Here is a 19,713-nt window from a genome sequence, read left to right as displayed (position 1 = left end):
GAAAAATATTTCTAGTGATAAAATAGTAAACAATAAATCTAAAACAATATTTTAAAGCCCAAGGTAGGCCAGGAATAGTGGGGCAGGCCTCTAGTGGCAGCACTGTAAACACTAAGGCGGAGGATTGAGATTTCATGGCAGACTGAGCTACACAGGAAGATCTTCTCTAAAAAATAAAAAATCAATGGTAGTGGGGAGGAATCCTAATAGCATTTAAAACCTTGAAAATTTTATTCTCAGCTGTAAGTGGCAGAAACTTGCAGGTAAGTAGATCTCAAAAACAAAGCATAATTTTAGAAAGACAAGGTTGGAGCTGTGCATAGAGCTCAAAAGCATTTGGCTAGTAAGCGACTATGCTAGGTTCAATCCCTTGTTTATATTATATTCTCTTGGTTTTGTTGTACTAGATTATAAACTGAGAGCAAAGAAGAATATTTTACATCCTTGTCTGTTAACACAAAGTACATGACTTGATAAACAAAAGATACTGACTTTTTCAAATAAGTCAATAAGGAAATTATCAGTCCTTTCATATACTACTTAAGATTAGGGCAAACAATGGGAATGACTTGCACAGATAGACAGACAGACATATCAACAGATAGATATTGTAATGATAATGAAAAAAATACAGCAAAGAAAACAGGAAAAAAGAGCATTGTTAGCAGGAACCAGGAGAAAATATACACAAGGATCTGAGCCAAAGGCTTGACCAGGCAATTCATTAAAGAAGAAGCTATCTTAGACAACCCTGCAGTAATCGGAAGCATTTAAATTAAATATAATTACAAATATATAATTATAATATAATTGTATAATAAAAGTGTAAATCTTGTGGGTTTAGTTCATGATAAAGTTGACAAGTGCTGGCAAGGCCATTACACAATGGTTTCTTTAGTACATGGCTGGTGGCCAGAACCAAAACAGCCACTTCAGGAGATAGTAAGGTATCACTTCATAACAATAAAGTGATAAACACTGTGCACAGCAGAAACAATTCTGATTATAATTTTGCCAAAGGAAGCATCAAACTTTTTGGTCTTACAACTCTAGATGCTAAAACACTTGAAGACCTTCCTGTGCTTTTTAAATATGGTTTCTGACTATATTTCTCATATGACAGGTTAAAATAGATTTTTAAGGCATAAGCCATAGTGCATCTTCCACTAGCCATCAAAGCACATTTTTTTAAAACTTTTGTTATAAAAGATTTTCAAATTAAAGAACAAACAAACAACAACAAAACCAAAAATAAAATAAAAGTCATCAGGCACTGAGACTGGCGAGACCTAAAATCTACCCATCTCAGTGACTTGCTATACAGTTAGGACAGCCAAAGCTCACCAGAGTCCAGGTTAGATCTGAGATGAGTGGAGCTGACACAAACCCACAAAGATGGCCCCTGACCTCATTTCTTCCAACACATTTGTACTGAGGCAGCAAGGAAAACAGAAAACTTGGGTGTTTGAGTATATTGAAATCAAGAGAGGGAACTATAAAAAAAAAAAAAAAAAGCAACAACAAAACCACATCTGCAAACTGTCTGAAACCTTTATCCTTGCATTTCAGAGCAGAAGCAGGAGGGGCTTATAAGTTCAAGACTAGCCTGAAGTAAAAAAAGAGATCCTGTTCTGAAAAACTCTGCCAAGGTGTAGGCTGTGTCTTGGCAGTAGTAGAGCATCTCTGTGATATGTACTAGTCTCTCCTCTTTCCCAGCCCTAGAACCACACGCATACAGAGATATCTCAAGAGTCATGAGATAGACATCTTTGTCAATATCACTGGTGCTCCACCAGTAGAAATCTACTGCTCGGCACACACTGGACGCTCTCTGTAGTCGTCTTCAGGTTGCACGGCAAGTGAGCAGGGTGCTGTACCTGCTGGGTAAAGGCAAGAGATTATGTGCCAAACATCTTACACCACACAGGACAGCACCCACGTATCCCTTGCTTACAAGATATCTACTATCAATCAACCAACTTTCCTTTTCCTGTTATTGCCCCACCACTACTTCCTGGAACCCAGAACCTCGTATATGCTAGACAGGTTTCTCACACTATGCTACCCCAACCTGCATACAACTTCCAGGCTAAAATTCAAAGGCCTGGTGCTAAGGAACTGCTCTGCTGTCTGCATCTAGAAACAGGCAAACCTAAGTAACATTTCATACTTCACTCATGCTCACCGTCCCTATTATCCATTACTTAGTCTCCCTTCTGATTTCACATCTGAGAAAAAGGGTCTATTTATCTTTTCCCTATTAACCTCCTCTTTTTCTTGCCATATTACTACTCCTTTATCTCTTCTCAACAGTTCTGCTTTATCTTCATGTCTTATGAATATAAATATATACATGGATACACATATAGACTTAGCACATGAGAGGAAAAACTTGGGTATTTGTTTTTCGGGGTGATGTATTTTACTTAACATGATCACATCCAGTTCTATCCACGATTATATCCAGTTCTATCCATTTTCCAGCAAGGAATATAACTTTTTTTGTTCACAGATGAATGAAATCGATTGTGAGGCTGGTAAAATGGTTCAGTAGGTAGAGACACTTGCCATCAAGCCTGATAACCTGAGTTTGATCCCTGGGACCTGTAGGGTGGAAGAAGACAATTAACTAAAGAAACTTGTCCTTTGACTTCCATATGTACCCTGCAGTGTGGCTAGACATATATACCCCAATAGTAAAATAATAATAAAAAAAATGATAATGATAATCGTCTCAAAACTCCACTATGTACATGTATGTACCACATTGTCATTAGCTACCTGTCAACTGATGGGAGTCTAGACTGATTCCATACCCTGGCTATTGGGAATAATCACAAACATGGTGCACAGCTATCTTCATGGTCTGTTGACTTAAGGTCCTTTAGGTACATGCACAGGAGTGGTGAAGCTGAATCATATGGGAGTTCTATTCACAGATTTTGAGGAACCACATACTAATTTCCACAATGGCTGCACCAATGTTGAGTAAGCCGCCCCCACCCCATCCTCTTCAACACCATTCTAAGCTCAAGAAATTTTAATTTGCATTTCCCCAAAGACCTAGGATATTGAACATTTCCTCAAATATTTATTAGCCATTTATAGTTTGTCCATTGAGAGCTGTCTATCTGATTGGATGGTCCTGACTATGGCAAGATAGAATTGCAAAGCAGTTTGAAACAAGTCACTATGTACGTTGAGTGTTGGAGCAGATAACTGTGCAACCTTCCCAGGTTGGTGCATGGCATACATGTGTGTGATGCACCTGCCCTCAAAAGATGTCTCAGAAGCGGTAGAACACATGAACATTAACGCCCCTTGGTCTCTAGAGTGACGTTTTAATCACCCTTTCAACTTTTGAGAGCTAAAATGTGTTGCTACTTCCTAGCGCCTGGAGGGACATTGGAACCCTCCAGGAGATCCAAAGTGCTTCTGGAACCTTTTGCATGCCTTCTAGGGTTGTTCAGGTACAACCTGAACATTTCTGAGGACCAAGAACAAGAATAAAGGGACACTGGGGCAGAGCTCCCTGGACCCTGCTGCAGAAAAATTAGGTCCCTACCTTTAAAGCAAAGATACTTCTGGTTCAGTATTCTTAGGTCAAACGAAACAAAACAAAAAGGTCACAGAGTGGCGTTCTTATCTGGTTGAACCCTGCCATTCTTTCTGACGTGTAGCCACAGTCCCCTTACTTGGAAGTGAGGATATCTAACCTAAAGAGTTGTAGTGTTGATTCAAAACAAGATGCATGTCAGACATGGTGGCACATAAGTGTAACTCCAAGTCTCAGGTGGGAGAGGCAAGAGAATCAGGAATCTAAGCCTAGTTCTCAGGAAGCAGAGGCAGGAGGATCAAGAGTTCAAGGCCAGCTTTGAACACATAGCAACTTTGAGACTCTAACTTTTAAAAAAAGAAAGCAAGCAAACAAGGATGGAAGACATAAGATGGGCACAAAAACACCAGGGAGTAGTACTTGATCTAAGATGGACACATTCCTGGAACAGAGACATCTTTTGCGATTATGAGTCATTATATGGACTGATTGAACGGGTTTCGAGAACTCATTTTCAGAAAGCCACAGAAGGTTAGAAGTGGGGCAGTCTCCAGGTCTAAATGAATTATGCCACGTGTTTTAAGATGGTGACTGTGGAGTCACAGAAGCCTGGGAGCAAACCATGGCTGTCAATTAATCACTGTATGACTTCCCCTCTACCAGCTTCCCTCATCTCTCTTACTTCAAAGCAGGAAAAACCTAAGGGCATTCACAGTCTAGTTTCCAAACCTCCATTGTATAAGATGCAATTATCTACCATGCACAGGGCTTCACATTTCAACTCAGCAAAGGAAAAACAATTGACATTTACTGTCTCATTCATCTCCTGCAGTGTTTGGGACACAAAGGTCAAGGTTCAGTTGTGCTACTGCATACTTTTCTCTACAAAAGGACACTAGACAATAAAAATTTTATCCCCAATGGGAGACTAAAATCATGAGCCACTATTTATCCCTGTGATTGTTTGCTTCCTTCCCTCCGTAGCAGTCCATGACATAGATCTGACCTTTATGCTGGGTTTCTTCCTCTACCGTATTGTCATTGCAGAGATACAAGTGTTGGCTGTCTTCACCCTCTGCAGCATCAGTTCCTGGAAACCAGAACCCAGACTGGCCATCTCTCTGTAGCTCACTGAAAGGTTCTTGTACCAACACCAACAGAATTACCTTAGTAAAACCATTTCTACATTCATTCATTCATTCATTCATTCATTCATTCATTTATCATAATGACCTGGGCAAGGAGTTCTCTTTCCTAGTGTTCCCTATATGTGACATAAACCTTGCTAGAAGTCAGTGCTAAGGCCAAGTTTGGTTTGCCTAAGCCTATGCTTTTCACTGGTTGGGTTTGCCTTCATTTTTAGAAAGCTCAAAGCATAATGCTGCTTTGAATCAAATACAATTGCAGTGTTTTTTTGAAGCCATTTTTCCCCTCCTGATGTGGAGACAGGACATAATAAATGAAAGAAGACTCTGCTGGTCCATGCTTAAGATGCAATTCTGAATCACAGACTGTATTTATCATAAGAAGACACTACTCAGACTTGAATGTGCCTGCAAATTCCTGGGAATCTGATTACTATTCTAAATAGATCACTGGATCTGACTCAGTAACTCAGGAGCTACTGCATTTCTAACCTTAGACCCCAGGTGATGCCACTTAGGCCTGGTCTACAAATTGAGTTGCACAAGGTGAAAGCAACGTTCCCTTGATTCAGCACAATTTCTGTGTACACCTCCTCCACAAAATATGACCAGAGTCTCTAGAAGTGTAGGGACAGACACCAAAAGCACGTAGGATGCTATTAAGAAGTACAAGTCACCCCCAACCTAATTTCCCTTTGTCTCTCTACTGACCCTCTGAGTTCCTGATGAAAGTGGCCAGAGAGTCTCCTGGGAAGCTCTCTAGATGCTTTTGTTGCAGGTGGCCTCAATTTTCAAAATAACTGCTTTTTCCACGGTTTTCCCAAGGTACACTGCTCGGGACAGCTGTTATCACTAATACTTGGCTAGGATTTTAACATCCTAGTGTTTTCATACCAGCCCTAAAAAGGTCCCATCCCTCATCTTCAATTCACAGTTGGTTCAGTTCCAGAAAATCTTAGACCCTCATCCCTAGGCCCAGAGCAGCCAGGTCTCCCTATTCCTATCCAGACGCCACACCTCAGGCCAGCCAGGTTGAGACAAAGTTGCTCATGCACAGATCGACCCCCAGGCACCAGGGCAGGTTCCCCCGGTGCCCCAGCCCTCACTCACCTTACCTGTCGGGACCAGGATGGCCAAGGAAAAAATAGGTAAAGGAGGAGAGCAGTGAGCCTAGCCACCATGCTGGGAGCAAGTGCAGGGCCCCAGAGGACAACAGCTATCCCAGGAGGGCCTGAGAGGTGGGTGGGGAGGAGGGGCCAGAGAGGAGGAGCCTATCACAGCTGCAGGACCCCGCCAACAGCTAGAACCACTTGAGCAGCTTGGCCGCAGTCTGGGGGTGGGACATGGGGGAGAAGGCGAAGGCGGGGCTAACAGACACCCTTGGGTCACCTGATCCGGGTTGGGTGGTGTGTCTACTTGCTGCCCACAGACCCCTCCCCATCCTTCGTCGCTATGGGAAAGTCAGAAAGGCCTTCAGGTATCAGAAGCCAGGGGGTTAGAAACAGCAGTGGAGATGGTGCTCAGAAATGGCCATCTGTGAGACCACCACATCCTGGCCCAGAGCTTGCGACCTTGAGCCTCACCGTCCTCCTCTACTTCAGTTCTCCCAGCTATGAGGACCCCAGCACCTCAGCAGCGCTTGCTACTCCAGGTTGAAAGCTGCAACAAAATCCCTGCCCAAGACTAAAAGAACTGGTCTGTGTGTGTAGCTGCCAGGAACCAGGTGGAAGCTGAGGATCAGGGCAGGCAACAGGGAGGGTGAGCTCAATCCAGAGTAAAAGCTGTAGGGAACAGTTCCCAAGGGTTAGGGATGGCCTTAGTGAAGGGAAAGTTCACAGCTGCTCAATCTGCTGAGACTAACAGTCTTTCCCCATGAATCTCTCTCTCTGCAAATGGAGTCCATCTCCCTGGCGGTGAGAATGCAGATACTCTTTGCTGTGACAACCAAAAACCTACTGCAGCCTGGAATTGAAAGCTCCCAATATGAGCAGGGCTGCAGCCAGCTCTCAGGACAAAGAAACACTGCTCAGGGTGGCAGCATGGAACCTGTCTATACCATCATGCTGCATAAGCTGCCCTGGGGCCACTTCAGAGCACTGCTCCTATTCCTATTCCCATGGGGTGGAAACAACACACACACACACACACACACACACACACACACACACACACACACACACCCTAATGAAAACAATACTAAAAAGAAGAGAAATTTTCTGAGCCTTTAACAAAATCCTAATTCCCAGACTCAGCCAACCAAATACTATATGCTAAAGGGGAAGTTAAAATTTATTGGGAAGGGTGCTCTCTATTCAGAAAATAAGGTTCAAACAACATCTGTCTTCAAACTACACAACAGAGCTGTGGGGGAACTCAAGTCCATCCACTACCAGAAGCCACGCGTTTCCTACCTTGAGCTGGTACTAGAAGGTCTCAGCCCCATGTCAACAGCTGCCCAGAGTAAGCCCACAGCTGCTGGATAAACCTCCGGGACACCAGGGTTTCCTCTGAACATAAATAATAACAATTACGTGTTTCTATGCTTCACACAGCTCACCAAACATTCTTTCTTAAGGGCTAGGCTTTCCGACACATGAACTTGTACACATGAACACACATAAATGTTTTTTAAATAAAATTTAAAGGTATTTTTCTCCTCTATGACTTGAAAGCTTCCAGTTGGACATTCTCCCCCTGAATGTCTTTTGCATAAACATTCTAGCATTTAGATGTCAGCATTGACTACATTCGGCAGCTGATTAAATACCACAGATTATGTCCCTCCTGGGTTATGCTGTTACCCTCAGTTCCCAGTGACTGGTTCCATTTCAGGCCTCTCTGAGCTCTTAACAGCCACGCACAACCTTTGACACTGTGACACATTGTCATCTACAAAGTTCACGCTTCAAGAACCATGACTGAGTTGCAAAAGAAAACTCTCTGAAGGTTTTAGATCAGTTTACAGTTTTGTGCTGGGCCATAGCCCACTCCTCAGGTTTCAAACTGTACATAGACCCACTTTCCAATAACTGTGTGCTCTTCCTGGGCCAGGAAAATACAACCCCCAAAAAAAGGCCACTCAGAAACACATCTGTAATACAAAATCTCTTTGAGGAAACTTTTGATTCGTGCCTTTAAATCTCTTTAGATAGAGAGAACTCACACTGAATATTTTAGGATATTGTTAGAAGAATTTGAAAGTTCTAGAACGTTTAAAAGTAATCCATGCCTTTGGCTTTACAAAAACAAATGTTCATCAAACTTCATCAAGCAGAAAAGGAGGCAGGAGGTAAAAGCTTTTTAATGAAACTTTCTGTTTTCAGTCTCTCTGTTTTCCAGCCCAGCTGTTCACTCCCCCCCACCATCCTCCAGTTTGCTATGTTTTAAATCCTCTAAAGATTAGTAATGATGGCCGTCACTGTCTTCTAAGAAACAGACTAATCCAGGCACTCAAAACATAACATATACTAACAACAAATCCTGGCAATACATGTATAAATGAAAATCAGAAACTTGAGGGTGAAATAAGTTGCCTTAGCATGGCCAAGATTCAAACTTCACAACAACAGTCCTAACCTAACTATTACTCTATACCTGTTAAACACAAAGTGTTTTCTTCCCTCCTGAACTATTTCTCTAAACAACTCCTGAACCTGCAGAAAATGTCCCAGCAGAACCAGAAGGTCCTCTTTGCTAGGTTAATGTTTTTGTCAAAACACTGACAGAAAAACTGTGAAGTTGAAATGCTGTGGAGAGAGGTGTGACCTCTGACACTTCCTCCTGGCAGAGATCATTGAGCAGGGAGAGGAGGAGATAGGTGTGGGGGAGGATGAATCTAGGACCAGTTTCCCAGTCCATCAGGGTGGATGAAAAGTTGTTCCCTCTGGGCATTCCCCTGCCTTCTTCCTGCTACCTTTAGTGCTAGTGAGTCACAGAACCAGGATAAGGTGGTTCAGGGGAGGTGAAGGCCACAGCTGTGGGGACAAGAACCAGAACTAATAGCAGACACAGGTGTCTATACCATATTCTCTCCCTAAGGCTCTTCAGCATGTTTGCCTAAGCCTGCACAGCTAACTACCACCATCAAAGCTAAATGGCTGTACCCTCCATCCTGCAATGCCTAAGAAGCCTCGATATGGCTCACCTTCTCTGAACTTGCAAACCGAAATTTTTCATTAAACTTGGGAGGAGAGCTGGCTGTATAATCCAGGCTGGCCTAGAATTCTCTATATGGCCCAGGATACTCTTGAACCTAGACAATCTTTCTGTCTCAGCCTGCCCCAGCCTGCCCCAGCCTGCCCCAGCCTGCCCCAGCCTGCCCCAACCTGCCCCAGCCTGCCCCAGCCTGCCCGGTACAGGGATGGGCCCAGGTGAATGTCCATGCCTAGTTTGTCAACTCTGCTATTATTTTCTTACACAAAACCTCAAATGCCAAGTTTTTCAATGCACTTGCCTTGAGGTTTAGAACTCACATGGTCATAGAGTCCTACCACATATCTCCCTCCACTCAGGGGTGGCATGTGACCAGACTCGGGGTAATTAGGAAGGATTTCTCCTTCCAAAGGAGCAACGGGAGCATCTGGCTCTGAAGGCACTGGCCATGCCTCTGAATAGGACTGGGTGGTTCTGTTCCCCAGGTCTTTCCTGTCTGGAGTTAGGAAAACTGCATCTGCCTGTGGAGGAGCTGGGGTTCTGGTGCCCATTGGATCCAAAAGCAATGCTGGGTCCTTGAATTCCAGAACCTCTACCTCTCCCATAGGTGGCCCCTGTTTGATTTGATGGACCAAATAAGCCAATTCTGTTTCCTGGTAGGATGGCCAGTTACCAGGTGCTGGGTGTGGCAAAGGAGAAGCGTGATCAGAATCCGTAGATGTGGTGCCAACATCCACAAAGCTTGGATTAACCTTTCATTTGAAAGACACATCAATACATCGATTCTGCTGTGGCCTTCCAGGGCCTCCCCTGGTTCAATTGGTGGGTATTCTACATGCTCTCCATTCTCATTGTGATAATTGCAACTGTCCTCAGTACAGATCTCCAGGGCTGCAGCATGGTTGAAGGAGTGCTCCAGCGCTGAGGAGCAGGCTGTGGAATGGTCACCTCTGACCATGGCTGGCCAGACATTTTCCAGGGACAGCCTGGTGCTGATGTGAAAAGCCCACGCCCCAGGAATCCCCAGGTTGCTTAGTCTAAGAACAGAGGAAAGAGTGGATTTTAACCAGTCCATTGATCCTCCTTCAGAATTTATTTTGAAATCAAAAGACTTTAACGATCAAGGTCAAACTTTCCCTGCTGTGTCAAACAGAGGCAAAGCTTCTAAGTAACTGAGATAAATACCATACAGGAACTTTGTTATAAGCTGCCTTTTGTCTGGCATTGTGTATGGAACACTAAGCCATCAGGTTATATGTCTCCTCCAGAAGCCCAAATCAAATATTCTGTCAAAACCTGACTGTCTTGAGAGCAAACATGGAATGAAAGAATATTTTATGCTTTCTCGACGTGAATGAAAACTTATATCGGACTCAAGCTTACTTAAGCTTAAAATTCCTAAAACACTTAAATAGTACTGATTTCTACAAGCCGTGCCTACACCAGTGCTTATCAGTCTTCACTGTGCTCTGCAAGATAGGGGTGGTAGCTGTGCTAGATCTTAGTGAGGAAAAAGTTGGTTTTGAGAGGTTAGCTAGTCTTCAGATCATACAGCCAAAAGTTGGCAAAGCCAGGGCAAGAATTTCATGCTAACAAGAAACTTTATCTTCCAAACATCTCTGTGTACTCTGATTCACATGGACTAATGTATTAATGACAGAGGATGACAGATCTATCAGTACTTTTTATTGACCAAGTCTAAAACAATTTTTGAGCAAAAGTTCACCATGGTAAGATACAAATGTATTAATCAAAATGAGGCTCGGTATTTGGGAACAGATCTTCATTTTCTCTGTAGACCATGAACCCCTCTTAGTTCCCAAGCATCTCTGTTCTCAGAGTAGTCTCACCAGATAGTCCCAGCTATCCTGAAACTCAAGATCTTCTGCTGGGATGTGGCACTACTCTTGCCAGCTCAGTCACCTACTATCTCAGTGTCAATGTATGCGTGCTGTGAAGAGGACAGCCATGTGTAAGACGACTCCTAACCCTAAGAGAAAGCTCGTGATAGGAAGGCTCTGGAAGGCTGAAGGAACGCCCATTCAGAGCCTGCCCTACATGTGGACCATATATATACACCCACCGAACTAGATAAGTTGGATGAAACAAGGAAGTGCAGGCTGACAGGAACTGGATGTAGATCTCTCCTGAGAGACACAGCCAGAATATGGCAAATGCATAGGTGAATGCCAGCAGCAAACCACTGAACCGAGAACGGGACCTCCCGATTGAATGAATCAGAGAAAGGATTGAAAGAGCTTGAAGGGGCTTGAGACCCCATATGAAAAACAATGCCAACCAACCAGAGCTTCAGGTGACTAAGTCACTACCCAAAGACTGACCCTGCGCTCCAACTGCATAGGTAACAATGAATAGCCCAGTAAGGGCACCAGTGGAAGGGGAAGCCCTGCATCCTGCCACATTCATCAACCTCCAGTGAACGTGATTGTTGGGGGGAGGGGGGTAATGGAGGGAGGATGGGGAGGGGAACACCCATATAGAGTAGGAGGGGAAAGGTGTTAGGGGGATGTTGGCCTGGAAACCAGGAAAGGGAATATCAATTGAAATGCAAATAAAAAATACCCAATTTAATAAAGATGGAGAAAAAAATGACTCTGGCAAGTGGGACCTACCCAATGATATCAATCCTGTGTTTGCACGAAATACCTAAGCTCAAATTCTCCCAGACTATGTAATTTCCTCAAAAGTCAACAATCAAGAATAAGAGGGAATGGCTAAAAAGAAGTATTAAGATCCACTGAATCATATAACAAGATCTTTGTTCACTGGGGCAAGTATTCATCATTCTAGTCTAGGTTTCTACTGCAATAATGAAGAGATTTGAGATTTTCTTCAGTTCTCTATCTCTCTCTCATTCTGTGCACTGTCCACTAGCCACTACCTGTACCCAAGTGTATTCGTGATACTCTGCTGTACTGGCTGGATTTCGTCACCCTGATGCAGACCAGAGAAGTGATTGCCTCAATCACACAGGCCTGAAGGCAAGTCTGGGGGAGGGGCGTTTTCTTGGTTAATGATTGGTGGGAGGAAGAGCAGTTCACTATGGGTGATACCACCCTAGGGTACCATCTCTGGTTGTATAAGAAATCAGGCTGAGTAAGACAGAGGAACCAAGCCAATAATAATGTTCCTCCACAGCTTCTGCTCCAGTTCCTACCTCCTTCTAGGTTCCTGTCTTGCTTTAGTTCCTGCCTTGGCTCCCCTAATGCTCTGTGTGACCCAAGACAGTAAACCAAATAAACCCTCTCCTCCCCGAGTCTGGTCAGTGTTCGTCCCTTCTGTGACTTGTTATATTCAATTGCTAAGGTTTCTTTTCATTTTTTGAGACACAGTCTCATGCAGCTGAGGATAACCTTGAGCTTCTATTCCTCCCGCCTGCACCTCCCAAACATTGGGATACCAGGTGTGATACTAAACCCTGTTTGTATGGCACCAAGGTCAAAACTCTGGGCTTTGTGTCCCCAAGGCAAGTGTTCTACCAGCAGAGCTTCAACTCTTGCCCTCAGTTGGTGCTTATAGAAATTATGGTTGCAAATAAAACACACCACAGAAGACAAAACTCCAGGCTGAAAAAATGACTCAGCAGGGAAAGCCACTTCCCTACAAGAGCTTAGAGCAAACCCAGAATCCACGTGGTAGGGGGAGAACACAAACGCTGACAAACTGGATTCCGACCCAGACACCTCCCCACCAGCTGCCTCCAACCCCCAACTCCCACACAGTAATGTAATTTTAAAAACTGAAACCAATCAGTAAGAAGAGACCCTAGAGCCCCAGCCCATCCCACAGCAGGGGTATTGCAGCTGGGAAACCTCTTGAATTTGGAAGTGGACAGCTTCAAAGCTTCAAAGAGTAAGAAAATACAAATCATGCCAGAGTGGAGCTAAATAAATGCCTTCTAATGAGACATAAATCAATATCCTGGCGTTTGCCACAGTGCCTGGTGGGAATCTAAACAGTTAATTTACCCTCCACACTGAGGTAGGTTTGAATGCTCACAGATAGAATTTGTCTCCTAGAAAGAAAAACTGTATCACAAAACAGAACAGCTATGCTGGCCTGCCTGTGACTAATCCCTTCCCAGGAACTACTCTCTTCTCTACCTGAATATGCATATGTTTCAGAAGAGGCCTGCAAACATGAATAATGTATGACCTCTGCTGGAGGAAGAGATTCCAGGACTAGGAAAATGTTCTTCTCCTTGGAGGGGTACAGCAAAGCATCCAGAGGGAGCTAGGACCATGATCCTGAGATACTTTAGTTTACAAATGTTGTCCTCAATACTGGGCATGTGTGATGCAATGTTTCAACCCTTAAGACAACGATACTGACAGAATCTGGAGGAAAGAAGCCTAGGAGACAGTGTTAAGTATGGAAACACTGGAATGGGAGGCAAAGCCCACGCTGAAAGGGGAGGTAGCAGAGTTGTCACTCAGAGTAGTGGTAGGATAATTCTGACTTGCATTTTTATGTTATTCCATTGTCTGTAGTTTGTCTCATTTTATTAAGCATGAGGCACACCAAATCTGTTAATCACTCTGGTCATGTCTCACACTGCTCCTTTTTGGCACATGCCTGTGTCTTAAAAATCATAGTATTTCGAGCACTCAGCCCTCCTTCCAAGGGGCCCTAGGTACAACCTGGGGAGAGAGAGTCTTTAAGCTAGAGGGTAAGAGGTTAGAGGAGAAAGGATAGAGGCCAAATGCTAAGTCTGTTCTAGAGTCTAGACTACACAGCGGGTGAGATGGAGACCAAGACCCGGTACGGATCGCAGAACAGGAGGGGACACTTGTATGTAGAACCCTTGGAAATAGGGCAGAGTGCTTGAAATACTATGATTTTTAAAGGCAGAGCCCCTGGACACCAACAGCATCTGGGAAGGACCAACAATCACAGAATATTAGAATGAGAATTGTTACCTGCATAGCCATAAGAAGCTGCTGTGCATGTGCATGTGTGTGCCCGTGTGTCTGTGCAAAAAGCATGTGAGGAGAAAGTTGTGTTTCCCTATTAGACCCATAAAGGCCTTCATACACGTGTGTGCATGCGTGCGTGCACACACACACACACACACACACACACACACACACACACACACTGTCATCTGTTGGGAGCATTTATCTATAGCACTGACATCTAGTGGTCGCTTGTATTACTACCACCTTAGCTTTCTTCTGACATCTTTACTAGGTCATAGTTGATAAGCATGTTAATAAGATGTCTTTACTCCACCAATCCCCCGAGGACAAGTCCTTAGCCATGCTGTCTGTTTTGTACTTAAGGCAAGTGCCTTTGTTCCCCGGGGTCCCCGTACTATCAATTAGGTGTTCCTGCAATAAAGGCTGATTGAGAAGGATCCAACGGTGTTGCGTCTTCCTTGCCGGTCGAGGTGGGCGCGACAACTGGTGGCTTGTACGGAGACCCGAGAAAATTATCTTTTCTCGTCTGGATCCAGAACTTTTTCAGACTCAGGACGGTCGGCGCTCGTAAGTTCCCAGTAGGGGCAATTAGTTGCCGGAATTGGGACAATAGAGTTCCTAGAAGTGGAATGGTAAAGTTCCTAGAATTGGGACTGTAAAGCTCTGGGATAAGGGATTGTAAAACTTCCCTAGTAGGACAATAAAGTTCTCTGGAAAAGCAGAGACAATGATAGCCTTGATTTAGAGGCAAAAGGGGTTTGTGGAGCACGGTAATGTTGTCTTTTCCATTTGATCCTTTGTGAGTTGGACAAGCACTTTTGCCTTATACTCTTTTTGTGTTGTGGTGTTGCTTCTGTATGAATTGCCACCGCCCAGGGCACGAATGCATTTGTTGGGAAGAGTCCACTGATGAGCCACAAGATCATGTGTAAATAAACACGCCAGCTCGCCTTGCTCGTAAATCGATCGTAAATAAGGTCGTAAAAGCATGGGAAGCTCACACTCCACCCCGCTCCTGTCAGCTCTTCAGGAGCTTCTTGGTCAGCGTAAGCTTAAAATTGAAAAGAAAATCCTGCTGAGTTTTCTTGATGAGTGTAACCATTGTGCCCCGTGGTTTATAGTGTCAGGGTCGCTCACTTTGAGAGCATGGGAGAGGCTGGGAAAAGATCTGGATAAGGAGACTACAGTGGGCAAGCTTAAACCAGGGACAAAGCCGCTTTGGCGTATCATCCGTGCCTGCTTGGAAGATAAAAGATGTGAAGAAGCTGTTAGGACAGGTCAGAGAATCCTTACAGAACAACAGGAGAGTATGTCAGAAGGAGAGAAAGTTTTGAAGGAAGGAAAGAAAGGAAAAGGAGGAAAAGAGGTAAGAGAAAAGACAGAAAAGATCAAGGAGAGGACAGACAAAGGCGGGAAAAGTAATCAAGATCAAGGAATAAAGAAAATTTAACCCTCATTAAAAGCATTGAACTTGGAGATGTCTAGTGATTCAGAGTTTAGTGATAGTGACCTAGCTGACCTTGAGGAGGAGGTAGCTCATTATGAGAAAGAGATTTATCATTCTGACTGGCCAAACACTTATGCTGTGCAGAAACAAGCCAAGGACTTAGATAAGAAGGCAATTATGCCAACAGCACCTCCTGCACCATCGTATAACTTTCAAAGGAAAACAATGGTGAAGTCTGCAAGAGGTACTTCTTTTTGCCCAGAAGTGTGGAAAGAGTTAGGACTGAGTTTTCCAGTTTTTCTGGATGCAAAGGGGCAGCGACATCATGAACCTGTTGACTTTAAGACAATAAAACAATTAGCAGAGTCAGTCAAAACCTATGGAGTCAGCGCAGCCTTTGTTATGGCTCAAATTGAGACTCTTGGCAGATACTGTCTCACCCCTGGAGACTGGGGGACTTTAGCCAGAGCTTGTCTCTCTCCGGGTCAATATCTGGACTGGAAATCTTTTCTTTATGAAAATGCTAACGCTCAGGCTGCAATCAACTTGGCTTCAGGAGCCGACCCTCAGAGACATTGGGACGCTGACATGCTATTGGGAATAGGCAGATTTGCTTTGGACCAGACCGGTTATCCAGATCAGGTCTATACTCAAATTAATGATATAGCAATTAAAGCCTGGAAAGCATTGCCTAATAGAGGCGCAGTCTCTGGGAACCTTACCAAGGTTCTGCAAGGACCCACTGAGCCATTTTCAGACCTTGTAGCCTGCATGGTGGAGTCCGCTACTAAGATTTTCGGAGACCCTGATACAGCTATGCCTCTTATTAAACAACTAGTGTATGAACAGTGTACTAAGGAGTGTAGGTCTGCTATAACGCCGTACAAACATAAAGGTTTGGAAGTCTGGATGAAGGTCTGCAGGGAGATAGGCGGGCCATTAACTAATGTTGGACTAGCAGCGGCAATGATGCAATTAAAAGGAAAGGGTTCTGTAGATACCTGCTACAAATGTGGCCACAAAGGGCATTACAGAAGGCAATGCCCTGAAAATAATAAGGAACAGAGTATTAAAAAACATCAAAGACCTAACTTGTGCCCTCGCTGTAAAAAAGGGAACCATTGGCAAGTGAATGTCGATCTGTAAAGGACTTGAAAGGCCGACCTCTGGTGACAGGAGATGATAGTGCATGGCCAAAAAACGGACGACGGGGCCCACGTCCCCAGGGCCCTCAAATATATGGGGCTCTACAGAACGACAGGCAGGGACAGAGCAGACGGAGGTCCTGGCCTTCTCTTCACCACCCGAAGGACCTAGGAGAGCCACTAAGGGCTCCGCAGGACTGGACCTCCACTCCACCACCAGACTCGTATTGACCCCCCAAATGGGAGTACAGCCTATAGACACAGATTTTAAGGGACCTCTCCCTAAAGATACAGTTGGGCTGTTGTTGGGGCGCTCCTCTTCTGCCCTGAAAGGCTTACACATTGTACCTGGAATAATTGATCCTGATTATTTGGGCACAGTAAAAATCCTGGTAGCCTCTCCCCAGGGAATTTCTGCTATTTCCCCTGGAGACAGAATTGCCCAGCTGCTGCTTCTGCCCAGCCTGCATAAACATTTTCCTGCTGATAATAGAATTTGAGGAGATAGGGGCTTGGGATCTACAGGCTCCCGATTTGCTTTCATCTCATTAGAGCTTGGCAATCGTCCAATGTTAACCTTGACTGTGGAAGGACGCTCTTTTCTCGGCTTATTAGACACTGGAGCAGATAGTAGCATTATCTCTGTACATGACTGGCCATCCAGGTGGCCTACACAAAAATCTTCTCAGGCCCTACGCGGCCTTGGGTACGAAATGGCTCCTCTAATTAGCTTAAAGGAATTGACATGGGAGGATTCAGAAGGAAGGTCAGGAAGGTTTACTCCCTATATCATAGACATTCCTGTGACACTGTGGGGCAGAGATGTCTTAATAAATCTGGACTTAAGGCTGACTAATGAGTACTCTCCACAGGCCAAGGACATGATGATTAAAATGGGCTACATGCCCAAAAAAGGTTTGGGAAAAAATTTACAAGGACGAGTTGACCCAGTGCTACTGGAATCTAAAAAAGACAGAACAGGTCTGGGTTTTTCCTAGGGGCCATTGAGGGAAGCATACCCATTACATGGATTTCAGAGGAACATGTGTGGATTCCTCAATGGCCTTTATCCTCTGAGAAATTAACTGCTGCTACTGAATTAGTGTCTGAACAGCTAGAATTGGGACATATACAGCCATCCCCGTCGCCCTGGAATACACCTATATTTGTCATTAAGAAAAAATCAGACAAGTGGCGATTGTTGCATGATTTAAGAGCTATCAATTCTCAGATGCAAATAATGGGCCCCATACAGAGGGGTTTACCATTGCTCTCCAGTATTCCCGATAATTGGCCTATTATTATTATTGACATAAAGGATTGCTTTTTTTCCATCCCTCTTGCCCCATAAGATAGCGTGCGATTTGCATTTACCTTACCCTCTATGAACAATGAAGAACCCGATAAGCGCTATCAGTGGGTAGTCTTACCTCAAGGTATGGCTAATAGCCCTACTATGTGTCAGCTGTATGTGGGAAAAGCCTTACAGCTTATACGTGATCAATTCCCAAAATTGAGAATAATACATTTTATGGATGATATATTGCTTTCTGCTAAAGACTGTAGTACCCTAGAAACGGCCTATGCTGAAGTGATAAGGACGCTTGAAAGTAATCAATTGTTTATAGCACCAGAGAAGGTTCAAATGGGCAAAAAGGGAGAATATTTAGGAGCAAAGATTACTCCTCATAATGTTTCCCCTCAGAAAATTGAATTACAAAAAGATCATTTAAAAACATTAAATGATTTTCAAAAGTTGCTGGGAAGTATTAATTGGATTCGACCCTATATAAACATGCCTAATGCAGATTTACAACCACTCTATGAGATCCTTAAAGGGGATTCTCAGCTTACTTCACCCCGTGCTTTAACTGAGGAAGCACGAATGTCTCTAAGGAAAGTGGAGAAAAGACTAGAAAAAGCAATGCTGAGAAGATACAAGGAAAATGAGGATCTTTTTTTTGTGTATACTGAGAACTTTTCGTCAGCCTACAGGGGTGCTATGGCAACAGGGACCACTTCTGTGGATTTATCCTCATATTTCTCCTAATAAGACCCTTGAATACTATCCTTCTGCTGTTGTGCAGCTTGCTATGTTAGGTGTTAAATCTTGCATTCAACATTTTGGCATCTTACCAAAGAGGATTATTGTACCATATACTGCAACTCAGGTAGAAACATTGTGTGCCTTGATAGATGATTGGGCTATATTACGCTGTAGTTTTGATGGAGAGTTTGACAATCATTATCCTAAGGATCCTTTGTTGCAATTTTTTACTGAGCATCCAGTAATTTTTCCTAAGGTCACTGCCTCAGAGCCTTTGTCTGGAGCATTAGATATTTATACAGATGGCTCCAAAACAGGTGTAGGTGCCTATATGGTTAATTCTCAAGAACCAGTCTTAATTCAATTCAATCCAGGCACCCCCCAAATTACAGAATGCAAAATTGTATTGGAGGTTTTCAAAAGATTTCATGATCCTTTTAATTTAATTTCTGATTTGCTTATGTAGTTAACGCTGTGCGCTCTCTTGAAATTGCAGGGGCAATTAGGTCGACTAGTACAGTATGTCAAATTCTTTTAGAATTGCAAAAATTAATTTGGGCCAGAAAAAATAAGTTTTTCATACAACATATTCGAGCTCATACTAATTTGCCTGGTCCCATGGCCAGTAATAATGCTTTGGTGGATGCTAGGACTCGCAGAGAATTCATTTTTCATACAGCTCCAGTTGATCTCGCTAGAGAATTTCATCAAAAGTTTCATGTTCCTGCTTTCACTCTTCAACAAAAATTTAAAATCTCTAGAGCTGTAGCTCGTGATGTAGTATTACGTTGCCAGAATTGTGTTCAATTTCACCACCCTCCTCAGGTGGGAATTAACCCTCGTGGTCTGATTCCATTAAAGCTCTGGCAGATGGATGTTACACATATATCTCAGTTTGGAAATTTAAAATATGCACATGTTTCTGTTGATACCTGCTCTGGCATTATACATGCCACTCTAATGACTGGTGAGAAGGCTCGTAACGCCATTAGTCATTGCTTAGAGGCGTGGGCAGCCTGGGGAAAGCCTGACAGCCTCAAGACAGACAGCGGACCTGCCTACAACGCAAAGTCTTTTCAGACATTTTGCCAAACAATGCAGGTCAAATATACTACCGGATTGCCATACAATCCCCAAGGTCAAGGAATTGTGGAAAGAGCACACCGTACTTTAAAAGAGCTCTTACAAAAACAAAAAGGGGGAATTGCCTATGCCAGGACACCAAAAGAACAGTTGTCTTTAGCTCTCTTTACTCTAAATTTTTTAATTTTGGATGCGCAT

General features: G+C 43.7%; 1 protein-coding gene across 1 annotated transcript; it reads left to right on the top strand.

The window, feature by feature from the left end:
* The first annotated feature begins 15,270 nt into the window (after positions 1-15,270).
* On the top strand, positions 15,271-16,386 carry LOC148001944 (igE-binding protein-like). Its single transcript, XM_087579479.1, has one exon. The coding sequence runs from the start codon at positions 15,271-15,273 to the stop codon at positions 16,384-16,386; it is 1,116 nt and encodes a 371-aa protein (XP_087435605.1).
* The last annotated feature ends 3,327 nt before the right edge of the window (positions 16,387-19,713 follow it).

The sequence above is a fragment of the Rattus norvegicus genome, chromosome 12 (assembly GCF_021556685.1).
Source record: "Rattus norvegicus strain SHRSP/BbbUtx chromosome 12, alternate assembly SHRSP_T2T, whole genome shotgun sequence".
In the NCBI taxonomy this organism is placed as follows: Eukaryota; Metazoa; Chordata; class Mammalia; order Rodentia; family Muridae; genus Rattus; species Rattus norvegicus.
This window is presented reverse-complemented; position numbering and strand designations above follow the sequence as displayed.